Genomic DNA, 13,742 nt, shown 5'->3' with positions numbered 1-13,742 from the left:
GAAGTAAGGACCTGGGTCCTGATCACAAGTCACGGAAACCAGCTGGAGGCAGATTAAGCACAAACGAGGTCTCATCACAGGGGAAAGCCCCACGGGACCACGGGCAGGACGGGTGGCCCTCTCCTGTCTGTCACTTGACCTCAGGGCTTGTGTCTCTGCCCCTGTCTGATCCCCTGCCTCTCTCTCCCCCTCAGACCTGCTGCCTCTGGTCTGTGTCCCTCTGGGAGCAATGGTCACCTCAGTCCAATTGCCTGGGCCAAGGCAAAGTCCCCATCTCCTAAGGGGGCCACAGCAAGTAGAGGCTCTGAATATAACCCGGTGGGACCTCAGTGTGGCTAGACTAGGCAGTGCCTGGAGGGGGCAGGAGGACCAGGCCGACCGGGGCACTTCACTGGGGCCTGGGGTGGCTCTGGGGAGGGCAGCCTGGTAGGGGGAGTGGCGGGAGGGGGAGGAAGTGGAGCATTAAGGAGGGGGTCCCAGGAGGAAGATGGGAGAAGTGTTGCTGACGGCAGAGCAGGGCAGGCGGGGGTGATAAGGTTCTATTTTGGACCTGGGTGTCTCAGCACGTCAGCAGACCATCTTGTGAGGAGAGGCAGGGCCGAGGCAAATTGGCAGGTGGGAGGTCAGAGCCTGTTCTAGAGCCCTGGGGTGGGGCAGACAGGCACTGAAGGGCATCAGGTGGCAGAGCTGGGGGTGCGGGCAGCAGAAGAGCTTTCCCTTCTCCCCGAAACCACAACTCCTGCCTCTTTCCTCTGTGCCCTCTCCTGCAGCCAAAGCCTTACTGGAGAGAAACCAGAGATCCCGCCCTCCAGGGACCCACAGAGTCTACAGAGCCTCCTGGTCTCAGGCTCCAGAGTCTGGAGATTCATAGTATCACCTTAACTATTCATGAGACGTTCCCCGAGCACTTGCTACATACCACACCTGGTGCTTGGGTGGGATAACTCTCATCTGTCCTTTTGGTGCTGAAGTTGGGAAGCTGGGCCAATCTCAGGGTGGGCTGGATGAGCCCTAGGTGGAGCATGGCCCAGACCTGCATCAGGAGAGGGCTTCCTAGGGAGGTGACACCTGTGCTGGGGCTGAAGCCCAAGGAGGCCAGATGCAGGATCTGCGAAGGGTTGGGCACAGCCCGGATGACGGCCAGAGCTGTTCCAGCACCTTCTGGCTCAGTTCCCTCAAGCCTGGACTCTGGGCACCTCTGTGTCCTGTGTCCCCCATCAGAGGAGCCGATCACAGTAAGTCTCCAAACCAAAACCATGGGCACCTGGGCTACCAGTGAGCCATGAGTCAGTTGGAGTGGGTCTCTTTTCCAGTAACTGAAAGTCAAAATGAAGGAAAGAATCTCAATTTTCAGTTAATCTTTCTTAAACTTTGCTAAAAGCAAACAAAAGCATTCTTTCTTAAAGAATGCTACTGTTGGGGCTCAGGGCAGATACCCCCAAAATATGCCACAATGGCATATTGATTATTTTGAGTTAAAATCACTTAAGAAATGGCCAATGCAGGAGGGACACCCCAAGCCTCCTGTCTCACTGAAAACAGGAAGTCATCTCTCATGTGAAAGGTGTGCTCCCTCCATCTGGACGGAGGACACTCTTACCGATAGAGATGGGGAGTTCGGGCGAGAAGCCTGTATGAACACATCTTGTGACTCCTTAAATTTACTACCCTAAACCCAAACCCTGCTTAGATTCTTCACCAATTGAGCACTCAAAACCTTAGTTTCTTCTTGCTGTTAATGCCTCCCAAATTTGTTTCTTTGTCTAAAAAGTATAAAAACTACCTCCTTTGGCCACTTCTTAGGGCCCCTTCCCATGAAACCTCTATGGGCAGGAATTAAAATGTGTTTCTTTTTCTCCTGTTAATCAGTCTTGTGTCGATTTTATTATTGGTCCAACTACAAGAACTCGAGAGGGGGAAAGTGAAAGTGTTAGTCGCTGATTTGTGTCCGACTCTTTGTGATCCTCTGGACTATAGCCCTCCAGTCTCCTCTGTCCTTGGAATTCTCCAGGCAAGAGTACTGGAGTGAGTTGCCATTTCCTACTCCAGGGAACCTTCCCAACAAGAACTAGAGAGCAGGAGTGGTGGAAATTTCCTCCTCCCAGACATTACTTTAGTATATAGATAAGATGCTGGATGGCATCACCAATGCAATGGACATGAACTTGGGCAAACTTCAGGAGATGGTGAGGGACAGTGAGACCTGGCATGCTGCAGTCCATGGGGTCGCAAAGAGTCAGACAAAACTGGGCAACTGAACAACAACAACAACAGCATAGATAAGATGGATGTGTGCTCAGTCATCTCCCACTTTTTGTAGCCCCATGGACTGTAGCCTACCAGGCTCCTCTGTCCTTGGGATTTTCCAGGCAAGAATACTGCAGTGGGTTGCCATTTCCTACTCCAGGGGATCTTCCAGACCCAGGGATTGAACCCGCATATTCTGCATACTTCCTGCATTGCAGACAGATTCTTTACTGCCGAGCCACCACCAAGGAAGCCCAATAGATAAGATGATGTACTCCTTATGTTCAACTGCAAAACAAACCATCCCACATCTTACTGGCTTAAAGCAACAATAGTTTCCTATTTCTCGTGGTGCAGTGTGTACCCCAACTGCTCATCCTCTCTTCCTGCTTGAGCTTGGACCAGACATTTGACAGGAACTGGGGGTGGGGGGGGGGTGGGTCCAACCATCTCAGTTCAAAGTCCAGCCTTGGGTGGGTTGGCCAAGGGCCAGATCTCCCTCTCGTGTGATCTTTATCCTGGGCTTTATCTCAACACAGTGACCTCTGGGTTCCAAGAAAGTGAGAACAGAACCACAGACTACTTGAGGCCAACAAGCCATAAGCCAGCCCAGATTTCTGGTTGGAGAAAATAACTTGGTCTCCTGATAGGAGCAGCTCTGCCCGAACGTGACATGCAGAAAGCCTTGACTATGGTGTGATCACTCCACTGTGGTGAGTGGATGAGCTACGTGGCTCCTAGGGGCTCTGTCAAATCAAGGCAGACAGCAATCCTCCAACTTACCACCCTTTCAAGGTGCTCTCTGTCCCTCCTCTTGTTGCTGCTAGGAAATTGTCATCTGTGCAGACAGCACCTGTGAACTGTCTGGGGTACCAGTCTACCCCCAAGCCATCTGCACGTTCCTCCAGCTGCACATTTAACCAGAAAAACAAAGTCAAGGGCTGTAGTGGCCTCTCATTTGCTGCTTACCAGCATGGCCCAGAAATACATATGTGGGGAAGTCAGTCACAGATAAATGTGGCATCTTTTTTTGCTGATATGACAGGAGATATTCCATTTCACACCACCCTTGAAATGACTGTACAGAAGTGAAACAAACACATTCCCCTGCCTGAGGCTTGCCATTCTAGGGGACATTTGCAAGGATTGAATAGTCTTTTTACTTTGTTTCCTCACCCCCCTCCCAATCTCAGATCCATAAAAGAACCTGGCATCCAGGCCCGCAAAAATGGCTATTTTGAGGCACTACCCTGCCATCTTCTCAGCCAGCCAGCTCCCGAATAAAGTCCCCTCCTTATCCCAAAACCTCATTTTGGATTTATTGGCCTACTGTGTGGCAAACAGAGAGAGCCTGGACTTTGTAACATATTTAGACCTAAATTGACTAAATTGACTGGTCTCTCCAGGATCACTGTATTCTTGTTGTGGTGAAATCAGAGCAAAGCGCCAACATCACCATCTTTCAGATCCTCTCTCTCAGCCTGCTGGGAGAGGCCCAAAGCAGAGGATGGGCAAGGTGGGCTGGGGACCATGACAGCCATCAGACCCTGTCGCCTAGTCCTCCAGACAGGCCACATCTTCAGCAGAAGCAGACGGATCACAGATTTCTCATGCCAGAGCTGGTCTTTATCAGTGGTGTTAAAATAACTAAAGAAAGAAAGAATGTACACCCTGCCTCCAAGATGGAGTGGGGGCAGGGCAGGGACCAAGGCCCGGATTGGGGGCTGAACAGTCTCAGGATAAATTTAGAAAATACAGTGAACAGAAGCCTGGATCCACACTGCCCACCCAGCCAGGCTGGCGAAGCCACTCTGCCCCCTACTCCCACCCCATCCACTTCCACCCCCACCATCCAGGCCGAGGCTCTGGTGGCATGGGACCAAGCTGAGGAGATAATTCAAACAAAACGTCTTGCCAATCCAGAAAACCTCTCTACCAAAGTCACAAGAAAGAAGGCAGATGTGGTCCTGAACAACCACTAAGCCCGGCCCTGTGCTCATCACAGAGACATCAGACCAGGAAGTAGTCCCTCCCCTTTCAAGGCAGTTCAACCCATCCTTCCCCAAGAGAAACAGAAACCAGTCCTGTCACATAGCTCACCCCCCACACACCCCCGGCCCCACTGGGACTGGGTGGGGGGCCACCTTTGTTTACTGATTGCCTTATCTGGAGGAAAAGCAAACTTCTCATCTCTTTACAACTGGAAGTACACTCACAAGCCGGGCCATGGTAGTCAGGCTTCTACGTCCCAGGGAAACTGGGCAAGGAGGGTACTACTCTCTTCAGAGAGATGTCCCCAGGTCCTTGGGAAACATTTCAGGGTTGTCACACTGGCGAGAGGCTGATTTAGCTTTTAAACAGATTTATACACACGCGCGCGCACACACACACACAAAGGAAGGGAAAGAACTTACAGGTTTTCTAAAGGAAATGCTCTAAGAAGAGGGAGGAGAAAAGTGTTTACTTTCTTTGCATCGGGGAGTATTAACGTTTTCTCATTTTTAATTTGCATTTGCCTCTACAGCCATCTCTGCATGCACTCAAAGCCCAAGGGACTGAGCAGCACAGCGGGCTGGCCCTGGCTCCAGGCCCTCCTGCAGGTCTCACCGAGGACTCAGCCTGAGAGATAGCTGATAGTTAGCTCTGAGGAACTGCTTGGAAGAGGAAGGGGAGAGGCCAGTTTCTATGTGAATTTCTTTCTTTTTTTTTTTTGGCTAGAAAATACCTGCAGTCAAGCATACATCATGGTAAAAGAGTACTGCTAATCACAAAGAACAGACATCTCATGGTAATGATTTTAGGGTTTTTCCATGTATGGGAAGAGATAAGACTCTGGGGTCATTGGAATCCTCCCTGAGATACGCATCTAACTATCTAGGGGCTCCGGTTATCCACAGCACAGAGTGCTTCCTTCTGTTTCCGTCCAGATGGTGGGTGACTGCTGCGGGTTGTGAGTTAACCCTTGTAGAACTGGGTGGTGAATGATACTTTTTTTTCTTTGTTCACACATCTATGATTTTTTTGGTCTGTTTCAGAGTCTTTCACAACTTTTCTTTATAGAGGCTTGAATTATTAAATCATCCCTTACTTCTTTTTTTTTAATATTTATTTTTATTTAGTTAGTTGCACCAGGTCTTAGTTGCAGCATGCTGTATCTTTAGTTGGGGCATCTGGGCTCTAGTTCCCTGACAAGGGATCAAACCCAGGCCCCGGACACTGGGAGCACTGAGTCTTAGCCACTGGATTACCAAGGAAGTCCCCATCCCCCGCTTCTTGAAATCAGTTTGATGAAAAAGCAGAACTCATGAGCTAGAATCATAACACATGCTTGATCTTATTCACCCATCTTCATAGCAAGCATGCTGGGAGGGGCAGTTTGCTTGCTCCCTGATGAAGATTCAGGCAGTGCCATGACTTCTGTGATCACAAATAAGCAGTAGAAGGCACCATTGATAACTTTATATCTGAAGTCTCAATGTAAGAATTAAACTTGCCAAGTTCCAGGTAAACATCAAAATGGAACACCTCTCGGGTGAATTGTTTTTCCTCTTGTTTGCCTTCTGGAGGGACTGTGGTCAGCTCCCCCTTCTCCCTCACCTCCTCCCACCTCCCTAGCCTGTAGTGGGGGCGGGGTACTGCATCAGGGCTTGGGGGGGGGAGGAGTCAGGCAGAGAAGGATTTCCTGTGTTCTAGGTCTTGCCCTCCCCTCTGCACCCTCCTGCCCTCTCCTCTCCCCTCCTCTGCTGCTGACACTCTGGAGGTTGCCCTGCTGCCCCTCCTGTTCCTACGATGAGGCTGGGTGCCCCCAGCTCCCGGTTTCTGCAGGTGAGGTGGGGGACGAACACGCACAGTTCCCTCCAGAGAAACCCTCTCCTCTCTCCAGCAGCCTCATCTTTTCACCCGGAGGCATGAGGCCCGTTTCGGTGTACTTCCCTTACAAACTGTGTGTGCTCCAGCCTCTCCGTTGGTGTCAGGGCACCTCACTTGTGTTTTCACATGGGTCCTTCAGTGCCTTTCACACAGAGCCCAGCACACCACATGCGTGTGCAGAGAAAGCCCACCTGAGCCTGGGTGCAAAGATGGGGGCTGTGAGGGGGAGGGGGTTCCCAGGAGGGCAGAGTCCCCGGGCCATTGGCAGGTGTTTGCTGAGCAGAGAAACCTCATGTGGCTCATTCTAGGCCTGGTGGAGATGGGCATAAAGGCCCCCGTTTCCTCTCCTAGAGGAGTGGCCTTGGGTGCCATGCCCACCCTCGCAGGCCTCAGTGTCCTCATCTATAACCTGGGCACATCAGGGTTCGTAGGTCACAGGGCAGTGTGGGGTGCATGCAGGGGATTGGCAAGGGCCAGGCTGGTTGTCACAGCAATCTCTGCATTGGCCCCTCAGCTCACCTCGGCGCCCCCACCCCATCTGCCACAGACAGGCCACCACTGAGATCTAATTCGGAAATAGTGTTTATTGAGGTGTCCCCACAGGCCTGGCCTTGAGTCCCAGCCGCTGGCACCTCGGGCTCACTCCTCCTTCTCGTCCCCGTGGGTGATGATGTAGCACAGGGACTTGTAGTCGATGTTCCCCGCCAGGTCCATGGGCGTCAGGGCGAACATCTGCTCCACCTGCGGAGGCGCTGGGCAGAGTGATCTGACAGAGGCCTGTGACCTTTGCCCTGCCCCTGGGGCCATGCACTGCCCCTCAGCTTTTCGGGCGGAGGGTTGGGGCAGGAGTGAGGGGTGCAGTGGGCCACAGGGCCCACCCTGCTCACAGAGCCACCCTCCCTCCTGTGTTGGAAATCTTTCAGATGCTAAGGTTCACTGTGCTCTCACCCCTGGACCTCTGCACACAGAGCTTGCCCAGCCCGCACACCTCTGACTCCACGTCCTTCACCCTCCAGATTTCAACAGAGGCAGCACCTCCTCCAGTAAGTTGGGCTCTAAGCCCACAAGGGTAGTGGGTCACTGAGGCCCCCACCCTCCAGACCCTGTGGGGTGGAGCCCTGTGAAGGGGCCCAGGAGGGATGGTTGAAGGAGCCCAGAATCCTCACCTCGGCTGGAGAGAACTTGTCTGCCTGGGTCAGGAGAAGCTGCTTGAACCTGAGGGAGTAAGTGGGGAACAGTGGGGAGAGCCTGGTGGGGCTGGCTGCACGGGGAGAGGATGGAGGCTCTCACAGCCCAGATGGTCAGCTCCCCCCAAAAGCAGAGAGGACCCCAAAAGACAGGTGGCCACCCTCACAAGGGGACCCACCTCCCTCCCTGCTTCCGGCACGGTGCCCCCCACCATCCACTCCGTTGTCCCACTTACTCATCCTTGTTCACCACGCCTTTGCCACTGGGGTCAAAGAGGCGGAAGGCGCTCAGGATGGCTTCTTCAGGGTCTGTCCCTGGGAGGCCAAGGGAGCCAGGTGAGCACCCACACCGCCAGCTTCCCAGCCCCACCGAGGAAGAACCCGGGGTGCGGGAGGGAACCTTCCATATCACAGAGAGGGGGGAGGGTACCCAATACAAAGTGCTCCTTGGGGCTCAGAGAAGCTGGGATCGGCTGTTTCTGAAATGGCAGGCTTGGCCAGGAGGTTGGGATTGGGGATTTGGGAGTGAAAGCGAAGGCATATTTCCCAGTCCTGAGGCTTGGAGTGATCAGTGCTTATGGAATGCAGAGGTGGGTCCCACATCTTCTGGGTGGGCAAGGGCCAGATGGGGTCTGGACAGGCTCTGGGTGGGATTCAGGTTGGGTCCAAGCAGGGTCCAGGTGGAGTGCACACTTGCTGCTCAGCCAGGGACTCCAGACCTGCCCCGGGCTCACCATTGAGCTTCTCCCCAAACAGTGTGAGGAAGACGGTGAAGTTGATGGGCCCCTTCCCTTCCTGCAGCATGGCGTCCAGCTCCTCTTCTGGAACATTCACCTTCCCTGTGGGGATGTTAGATGGACACAGGGCCCTTGAGTGTCCCTGAGTAGGGCTGGGCTGCCCCTCCCCCATTCCAGCCACCAAGGATAGAGAACGCTCTCTGAGTGGGGGAGGTGACGTGGAAAGAAGGTGGTCTGGGGGTGGGTGGGTGGTGTGAGCCAGGACAGGAGTAGAGCCAGCTAGCAGCTCTGAGGCGGGTCTGAGCTGGGCCAGCCAGCAGCTCTGAGCCGGGTTCCTGGTGCAAGAGGGGCTGGGCCAGGCAGGAGACGGGTGCCCTCACCGAGCTGGGAGTAGGTCTCTCTAAGGTCCGACTTGCAGATGATGCCATCACGGTTCTGGTCGATGCAGCTGAAGGCCTGTGAGGTGGGGTGGGGGGGCCCACAGTCTCCAGTGGGAGCAGCCCACACCCCAGGCAAGGCAGGAGGTGAGGGGGTCCTAGGTGGTGGGAGGAACAAGGACAGGGGCCAAGACCCCTGATCTACAGGGAAGAAGGGATGTACTGGGGGCATGGTGCCCAGATGGGGCCCAGGCTAGTGGGAGTGGGGCACTCACTTCCTTGAACTCCTGGATCTGGGCTTGCTCGAACATGGAAAAGACGTTGGAAGAGCCTCGCTGGGCCTGCTTGGTGGCCGCGGCCTTGCCCCGGGTCCCTGCCTTCCTGCTGGCCTGCAACACCACAGGTGGGGATGGGTCCTCTCCCCAGCTCCCCAAAGACTCCCTGCCATCAACAACCCTAGAACATTCCCAGGAGAACCGGGGCGCAGGCTCCTGCTTCTCTCCCTGGAGACCACCTCTCTGGGCCCAGCACAGGCACAGAAGTACCAGCTCCATGCCCCCAGCCCAGAGGACAGCACCTGGGAGTCCGCCAGCCTGGAGTCCCCCACCTGGCACTCACCATCCTCTCTCTCTGCAGCGGCCTGGTTGCCTCGAGGGGCCCACAGCCCCCTTTATGTCTCAGCCTTATCACCTGGAACGCCAAATAAGGACAGGAGGAGAGGATAGGCCCAAACTTGGCAGGCTCTGCTTGGGCTGGGGGAAGACAGGGCCCCCGAGCGGATTCCAGCCACCTTCCCAGCGACCTTCAGGCCCCCGACAGACGTGTGACATGCAGTGTCCACCCGTCCCGGCACTGCTGAGTGCACCGCCTCCTGAGAGAAGAGCAGGCTCGCAGCTCTCGCCGCTCCAGGGCTGAACGAGGGGCCCCTGTTACCAGACGTCCTTCCTGCAATTCCAGCCCAGGCCACGGGGACAGCTGGGCTTGGGAAGGGAGTCAGTGGTTCTGAGGATGGTCTCTGGCCCGAGACCCGCCCCCCCACCAGGGATTCCCCAAGGTGAGGACACTTGGCCCTGGCCTCTCGCCCCTCTGACCAAGGGGCAAAAGGCAGCCCTGAGCTAATGGTGACCCCGACGAGAACTTGCATGTGATGCTGTTGGAGCATGGAGCACTGCCTGGACCCGAGCATCCCCTGTGACCCCCAGGGAAGTGGGTCCCAAGCCCTTCTTGTGGAGCTTCACTACAGAGTGAGGGGCCTGTGCCAGAGCAGCAGCCTCTCAGCTCCCTGTGGGCCCAGGGCAGAAAGGGGTTGGGGGGCTGGGGACTTGCCAGAGCAGGAAGAATGAGCAGTTGGAGGCTCCCCTGAACCCAGAACAGGAGAGGGCCCATGGCTGTCCCTCTGCCCATTGAGGCGAGGATGCAGGGAGGCCAGCTAGGAGAGCAGGGTTCTTGTCCATCAGACCCAAGGTCCCTTTTGTGTAACAAGTAGCTTGCAACACCTCTTTTACTCTCCTAAAATGAAATTCATAGGCTATTCCTATAACCTACCTCCATGGAGAATTTTAAACAATCAATACAGGGCTCTGAATTATAACATAAAGGACACCTAGAAAATAATTTATGATAATGTGAGATCCAATACTGTAGGTGAATGCTGGAACGTGAGTACATTAGTACTGATAATGACATCATCAAAGACTCGAACAGACTTCTAATGCATAATTTAGACTTGAGAGAAAGAAAAAGATCAGAAGTAATTCCACATGTGGCATACCATAAAATGAGATAGCATCTCAAGGAGGACATGAAAACTCAAAATCACAACTTTGGGTTAAGTACTGAATGAAACAACATAGTCATTCCAGATTTGCTGGTTTCTCTCATTGAAAAGTGAATGTAATACACACTACGCATGTGTGCTCAGTTACTTCAGACATGCCCGACTGTGCGATCCTATGGACTGTAGCCCACCAGGCCCCTCTGTCCATGGGATTCTCCAGACAAGAATACTGCAGTGGGTTGCCATGCCCTCCTCCAGCAGATCTTCCTGACCTAGGGATTGAACCCATGTCTCGTGCATCGCAGGTGAATTTTTTTAACCACTGAGCCACAGGGGAAGCCCTACTATGTATAAAATAGATAATCAACAAAGACCTACTGTATAACAAAGGGAACTCTACTCAGTATTCTGTAATAACTGAGAGGGGAAAATAATCTGAAAAAGAATGGGTATAGGTATAACTGAACCACTTTGCTGTATACCTAAAACTAACACAACACTGTAAATCAACAATGTGTTAAGTCTCTTCAGTCATGTCCGACTACTCCAACATAAAATAAAAATTAAATTAAAAAAGATAACAGCATCCAAAAACCTGGAAAAAAAAGTGAGTGTATGTTAAAATCTTACATGTTCATATGTAACTGGGTTTGTGTGTAAGAAGATCTTAGCCCTGAGGCTTGGCTAATGTGAAATAGGCATTTCTTTTAGGAGCAAGCTTGAAAGGATCACAGAAATCATGTGACTTCTTTTAAAAAATATATTTATTTGGTTGCACTGGGCCTTAACTGCAGCCCGCAGGATCTTTAGTTGCAGCATGAAAACTCTTAGTTGTGGCATGTGGGATCTAGTTCCCAGACCAGGGATGGAACCCAGGCCCCCTTCATTGGGAGTGCGGAGTCTTAGCCACTGAACCACCAGGGAAGTCCCCATGTGACTTCTTGTAATTCTGTCTCCAACCCCTTCCATCACTGTCACAACCTAAGTGGCTCCAGGGACTCCCTGCTGAGACCAATCTGCAGCAGGACCAGTCCCCAGAGATCAGCCCTGTCCCCCTTCTTAGAGTAGCCCCACTCCCTCCAGGATTGCACCTGAAGTTCTCAGAGACCTCAGAGCTGCTGAGTGATTACAGACATGTGGAACTACACCCTGAATCCCACAGGCCGGTGGGCAGAGGCCTGGTCAAGTCCAGGACCCCTAACCACACCCCCCACACTGCCCCCAAGCCATTCCTGTTCCTGCAGCCTTGTGTGTTACTCTTCATACTCCCCAGCATGGCTCACCAGAGAGGATGGCAAATTTCAAGACACACCTTGGCCTGCAGAATGTCTGTGTGCACAGGATCACATCTGTATGTGTGCTGTCCCACAGTCTCATACACAGAGGTCAAAGAACAGCGGACAAGGTCATGTTCTAAACTTTTAAAACTTTTAATTAAAAAAAAAACAAAACAAAACCACACAGTTCCAGGTTGGGCATGGATATGTTGGTGTGGTACATGGAAGTCTGCTGAGAAGAAAGAGGCCTAGCTTGTCCCTTGGGATGTGTGCTGAGTGCTGCTGGGCTTTTTGAGTGCCCAGGGCCATGGGAGCCAGGGACTCGATCTCAGAGATGCTCCCAGGCCTGTCTGTGGGTGGGGGAACTCCTCCTTTTCCTGGGCCCCTCTGGGCAGAGACTTTGGGGACTCTGTCTCCTGCATCTCCTGTGAGGGTCCATCCCAGAACCACAGACCACTCAGGGATGGCAGGATAGGAGGGAAAAGGCTGCCATCTCCAGGCCTCAGGGTAACCACAGCCTCCACTGTGGAGCTTGCCCCTTCCATTTCCTGGGCCTGAGTGATCAGCAGCTCCCCAGGGCCCCTGTGGAATCCAGGTCTAGGTCTGGCCAGGTGATGAGGGCTGCCTCCCCACACAGGCTGAGCTCATGGGGAAACCAGGCTGTGGTAGGATCCAGAGGGCACCCCCTTCTCAGAGCCAAGGCTGAGCCAGGCTGAAAGCTCCAAGAGACAAGCAGTGCAGAAATGCAACAAAATCCTGAGTGAATAACTCCCTTCTGGGTCCTTGATTCCAGCAAGAAAGGCGAGGTACTTTGAGGGTTCTCCATTCCTGTTCATTTCTGCTCCCAACCCAGTCAGGGCCCTAGGGCTATCTCACCAACTGACCCTGAGAGAAGAGGCCTGCCTGGACCCTCCGCAACCTCTCCAGAGGCTTTCCCCCATCTTCTGGGGGTGACAGCCGGGATGGAAGGCATCCAAGGTCCTCACAAGGAGAAGCCTCTCAATTGGGCCAGGTCGGGGAGACTTGTAAGGAGAGTGTCCCCTGGCGCCCAGGTCCAGTAGCCGGCCACAGCTTCCTTCCTGCCTTGCAGCCTTTCTTCTTACTGGCCCAGCATGCAAGCCTTCTTGCAGGCCACCGCGGAGATCAAGGCCGCGCCCCGACCGCTGCCCTCCTCGGACTCAATGAAGGTGATTTCACAGCTGGGCGTCAGCCTGCGCACGATGGTGTGGAACCGCTCCTTGAAGCTGCGTAGAGGGGAAGCTTGGCTGCTGCTACCGCGCTGAATGCAGCACAGGGGGTAAAACAAGGGAACCCTCCTCCTGTGTCTGGGGGCCAAGGGAGTACGGAGAGTTTAAGAATTCTCGGGACCTCGGAGAGTTTCCGTCTCAGCCTGCGTATCATAGATGGAGACCAACGCCCGGGTTCTGCCCTAAGGATGCAAACTCACAAGGCGCAGGCTGGACCAGGGCTGGACCGGCAGAAGGCCGCGCGGGCTCACCTGGGGTGCAGCTTGTACACGGAGCCGTCCACACCCACGGTGATGCGCATCACGTCCTCGCTGCGGCTCTCGCGCATCCGATTGATGACGCCCGCCAGTCCCGCGGCGCACATGTGCGCGGCGCGCGTCGACACGCTCTCGCAGGCTCGGCGCACGATGTCACAGTCAGTGGCCGAGGGCCGCAGCCCTAGTGTGCTCAGGATATTGTAGATCTGCTTGCGGTCACCGGAATCGCTGCAGGGAGGGGATGGGAGGGCACTGAGGGAGGGTCTCTTGGCCTGGGACCAGACAGATTCCCACCGCGGCGGCCTCTGCCCCTCCCCCTGCCCACCTCTCCCAGGCAGAGAGCTTGGGTCTACCGAGTCCCGAGGGGAGCGGGTCTGACTTCGCCAGGGACCAGCAGTAATTTGGTCATTACTCGTCTCTCTAAGTCCAGGGTCTCCACCCTAACGTGGACGATAACTGCCGCGCCTCTGGGCTGTTGTGTGGATGAAATGAGCCTAGGTCCACGGCGTGTCGGGGAGCCACAGAAGGGAGGCTTGGTTTCCGTCGACTGTCCCGCAGGGAGTTCCCTTGGAGCCGGAAGGCATACCCACCCCCGGTGCCCCAACCCGGGACCTTAGCCGGTCCTGAGCCCCTGCGCCCTGCGCCTTGCCCTCTGAGCCCGGCTCCCCGCACGCGTCCCAGGACCTCACTGCTACCCTGGGACCCCGACTCGGGTCCCGGCCCCGCCCTCTGCCCCCCTGAGCTCCGCCCGGGCCGCACTTGGAGC

The 13,742-nt window shown here is 54.5% G+C and overlaps 2 protein-coding genes across 3 annotated transcripts in view; both read right to left on the bottom strand.

Moving 5' to 3' along the window:
* Positions 1 to 6,681: 6,681 nt before the first annotated feature.
* On the bottom strand, positions 6,682 to 9,212 carry MYL7 (myosin light chain 7). Its single transcript, XM_043463484.1, has 7 exons — positions 9,037 to 9,212; positions 8,694 to 8,807; positions 8,422 to 8,497; positions 8,039 to 8,143; positions 7,541 to 7,619; positions 7,284 to 7,332; positions 6,682 to 6,858 (listed from the first exon to the last, which is right to left on the bottom strand). The coding sequence occupies exons 1-7, from the start codon at positions 9,037 to 9,039 to the stop codon at positions 6,757 to 6,759; spliced, it is 528 nt and encodes a 175-aa protein (XP_043319419.1). The 5' UTR covers positions 9,040 to 9,212; the 3' UTR covers positions 6,682 to 6,756.
* A 2,389-nt stretch (positions 9,213 to 11,601) lies between these two features.
* Positions 11,602 to 13,742, bottom strand: part of GCK (glucokinase) — a 36,431-nt gene continuing 34,290 nt past the window's right edge. Inside the window, exons 1-3 of one of the 2 annotated variants that reach the window (XM_043463481.1) lie at positions 13,330 to 13,623; positions 12,971 to 13,204; positions 11,602 to 12,716 (exon numbers count right to left, since the gene is read on the bottom strand). In XM_043463481.1, coding sequence (XP_043319416.1) covers positions 12,572 to 12,716; positions 12,971 to 13,204; positions 13,330 to 13,385 — 435 coding nt within the window. In that variant the 5' untranslated portion in view covers positions 13,386 to 13,623 and the 3' untranslated portion in view covers positions 11,602 to 12,571. Of the gene's footprint in view, positions 12,717 to 12,970; positions 13,205 to 13,329; positions 13,624 to 13,742 lie in introns of those variants that run through there. The other variant, XM_043463480.1, reaches the window with a different exon arrangement.

This window comes from Cervus canadensis, chromosome 3 (genome assembly GCF_019320065.1).
Source record: "Cervus canadensis isolate Bull #8, Minnesota chromosome 3, ASM1932006v1, whole genome shotgun sequence".
NCBI classification, from domain to species: Eukaryota; Metazoa; Chordata; class Mammalia; order Artiodactyla; family Cervidae; genus Cervus; species Cervus canadensis.
This window is presented reverse-complemented; position numbering and strand designations above follow the sequence as displayed.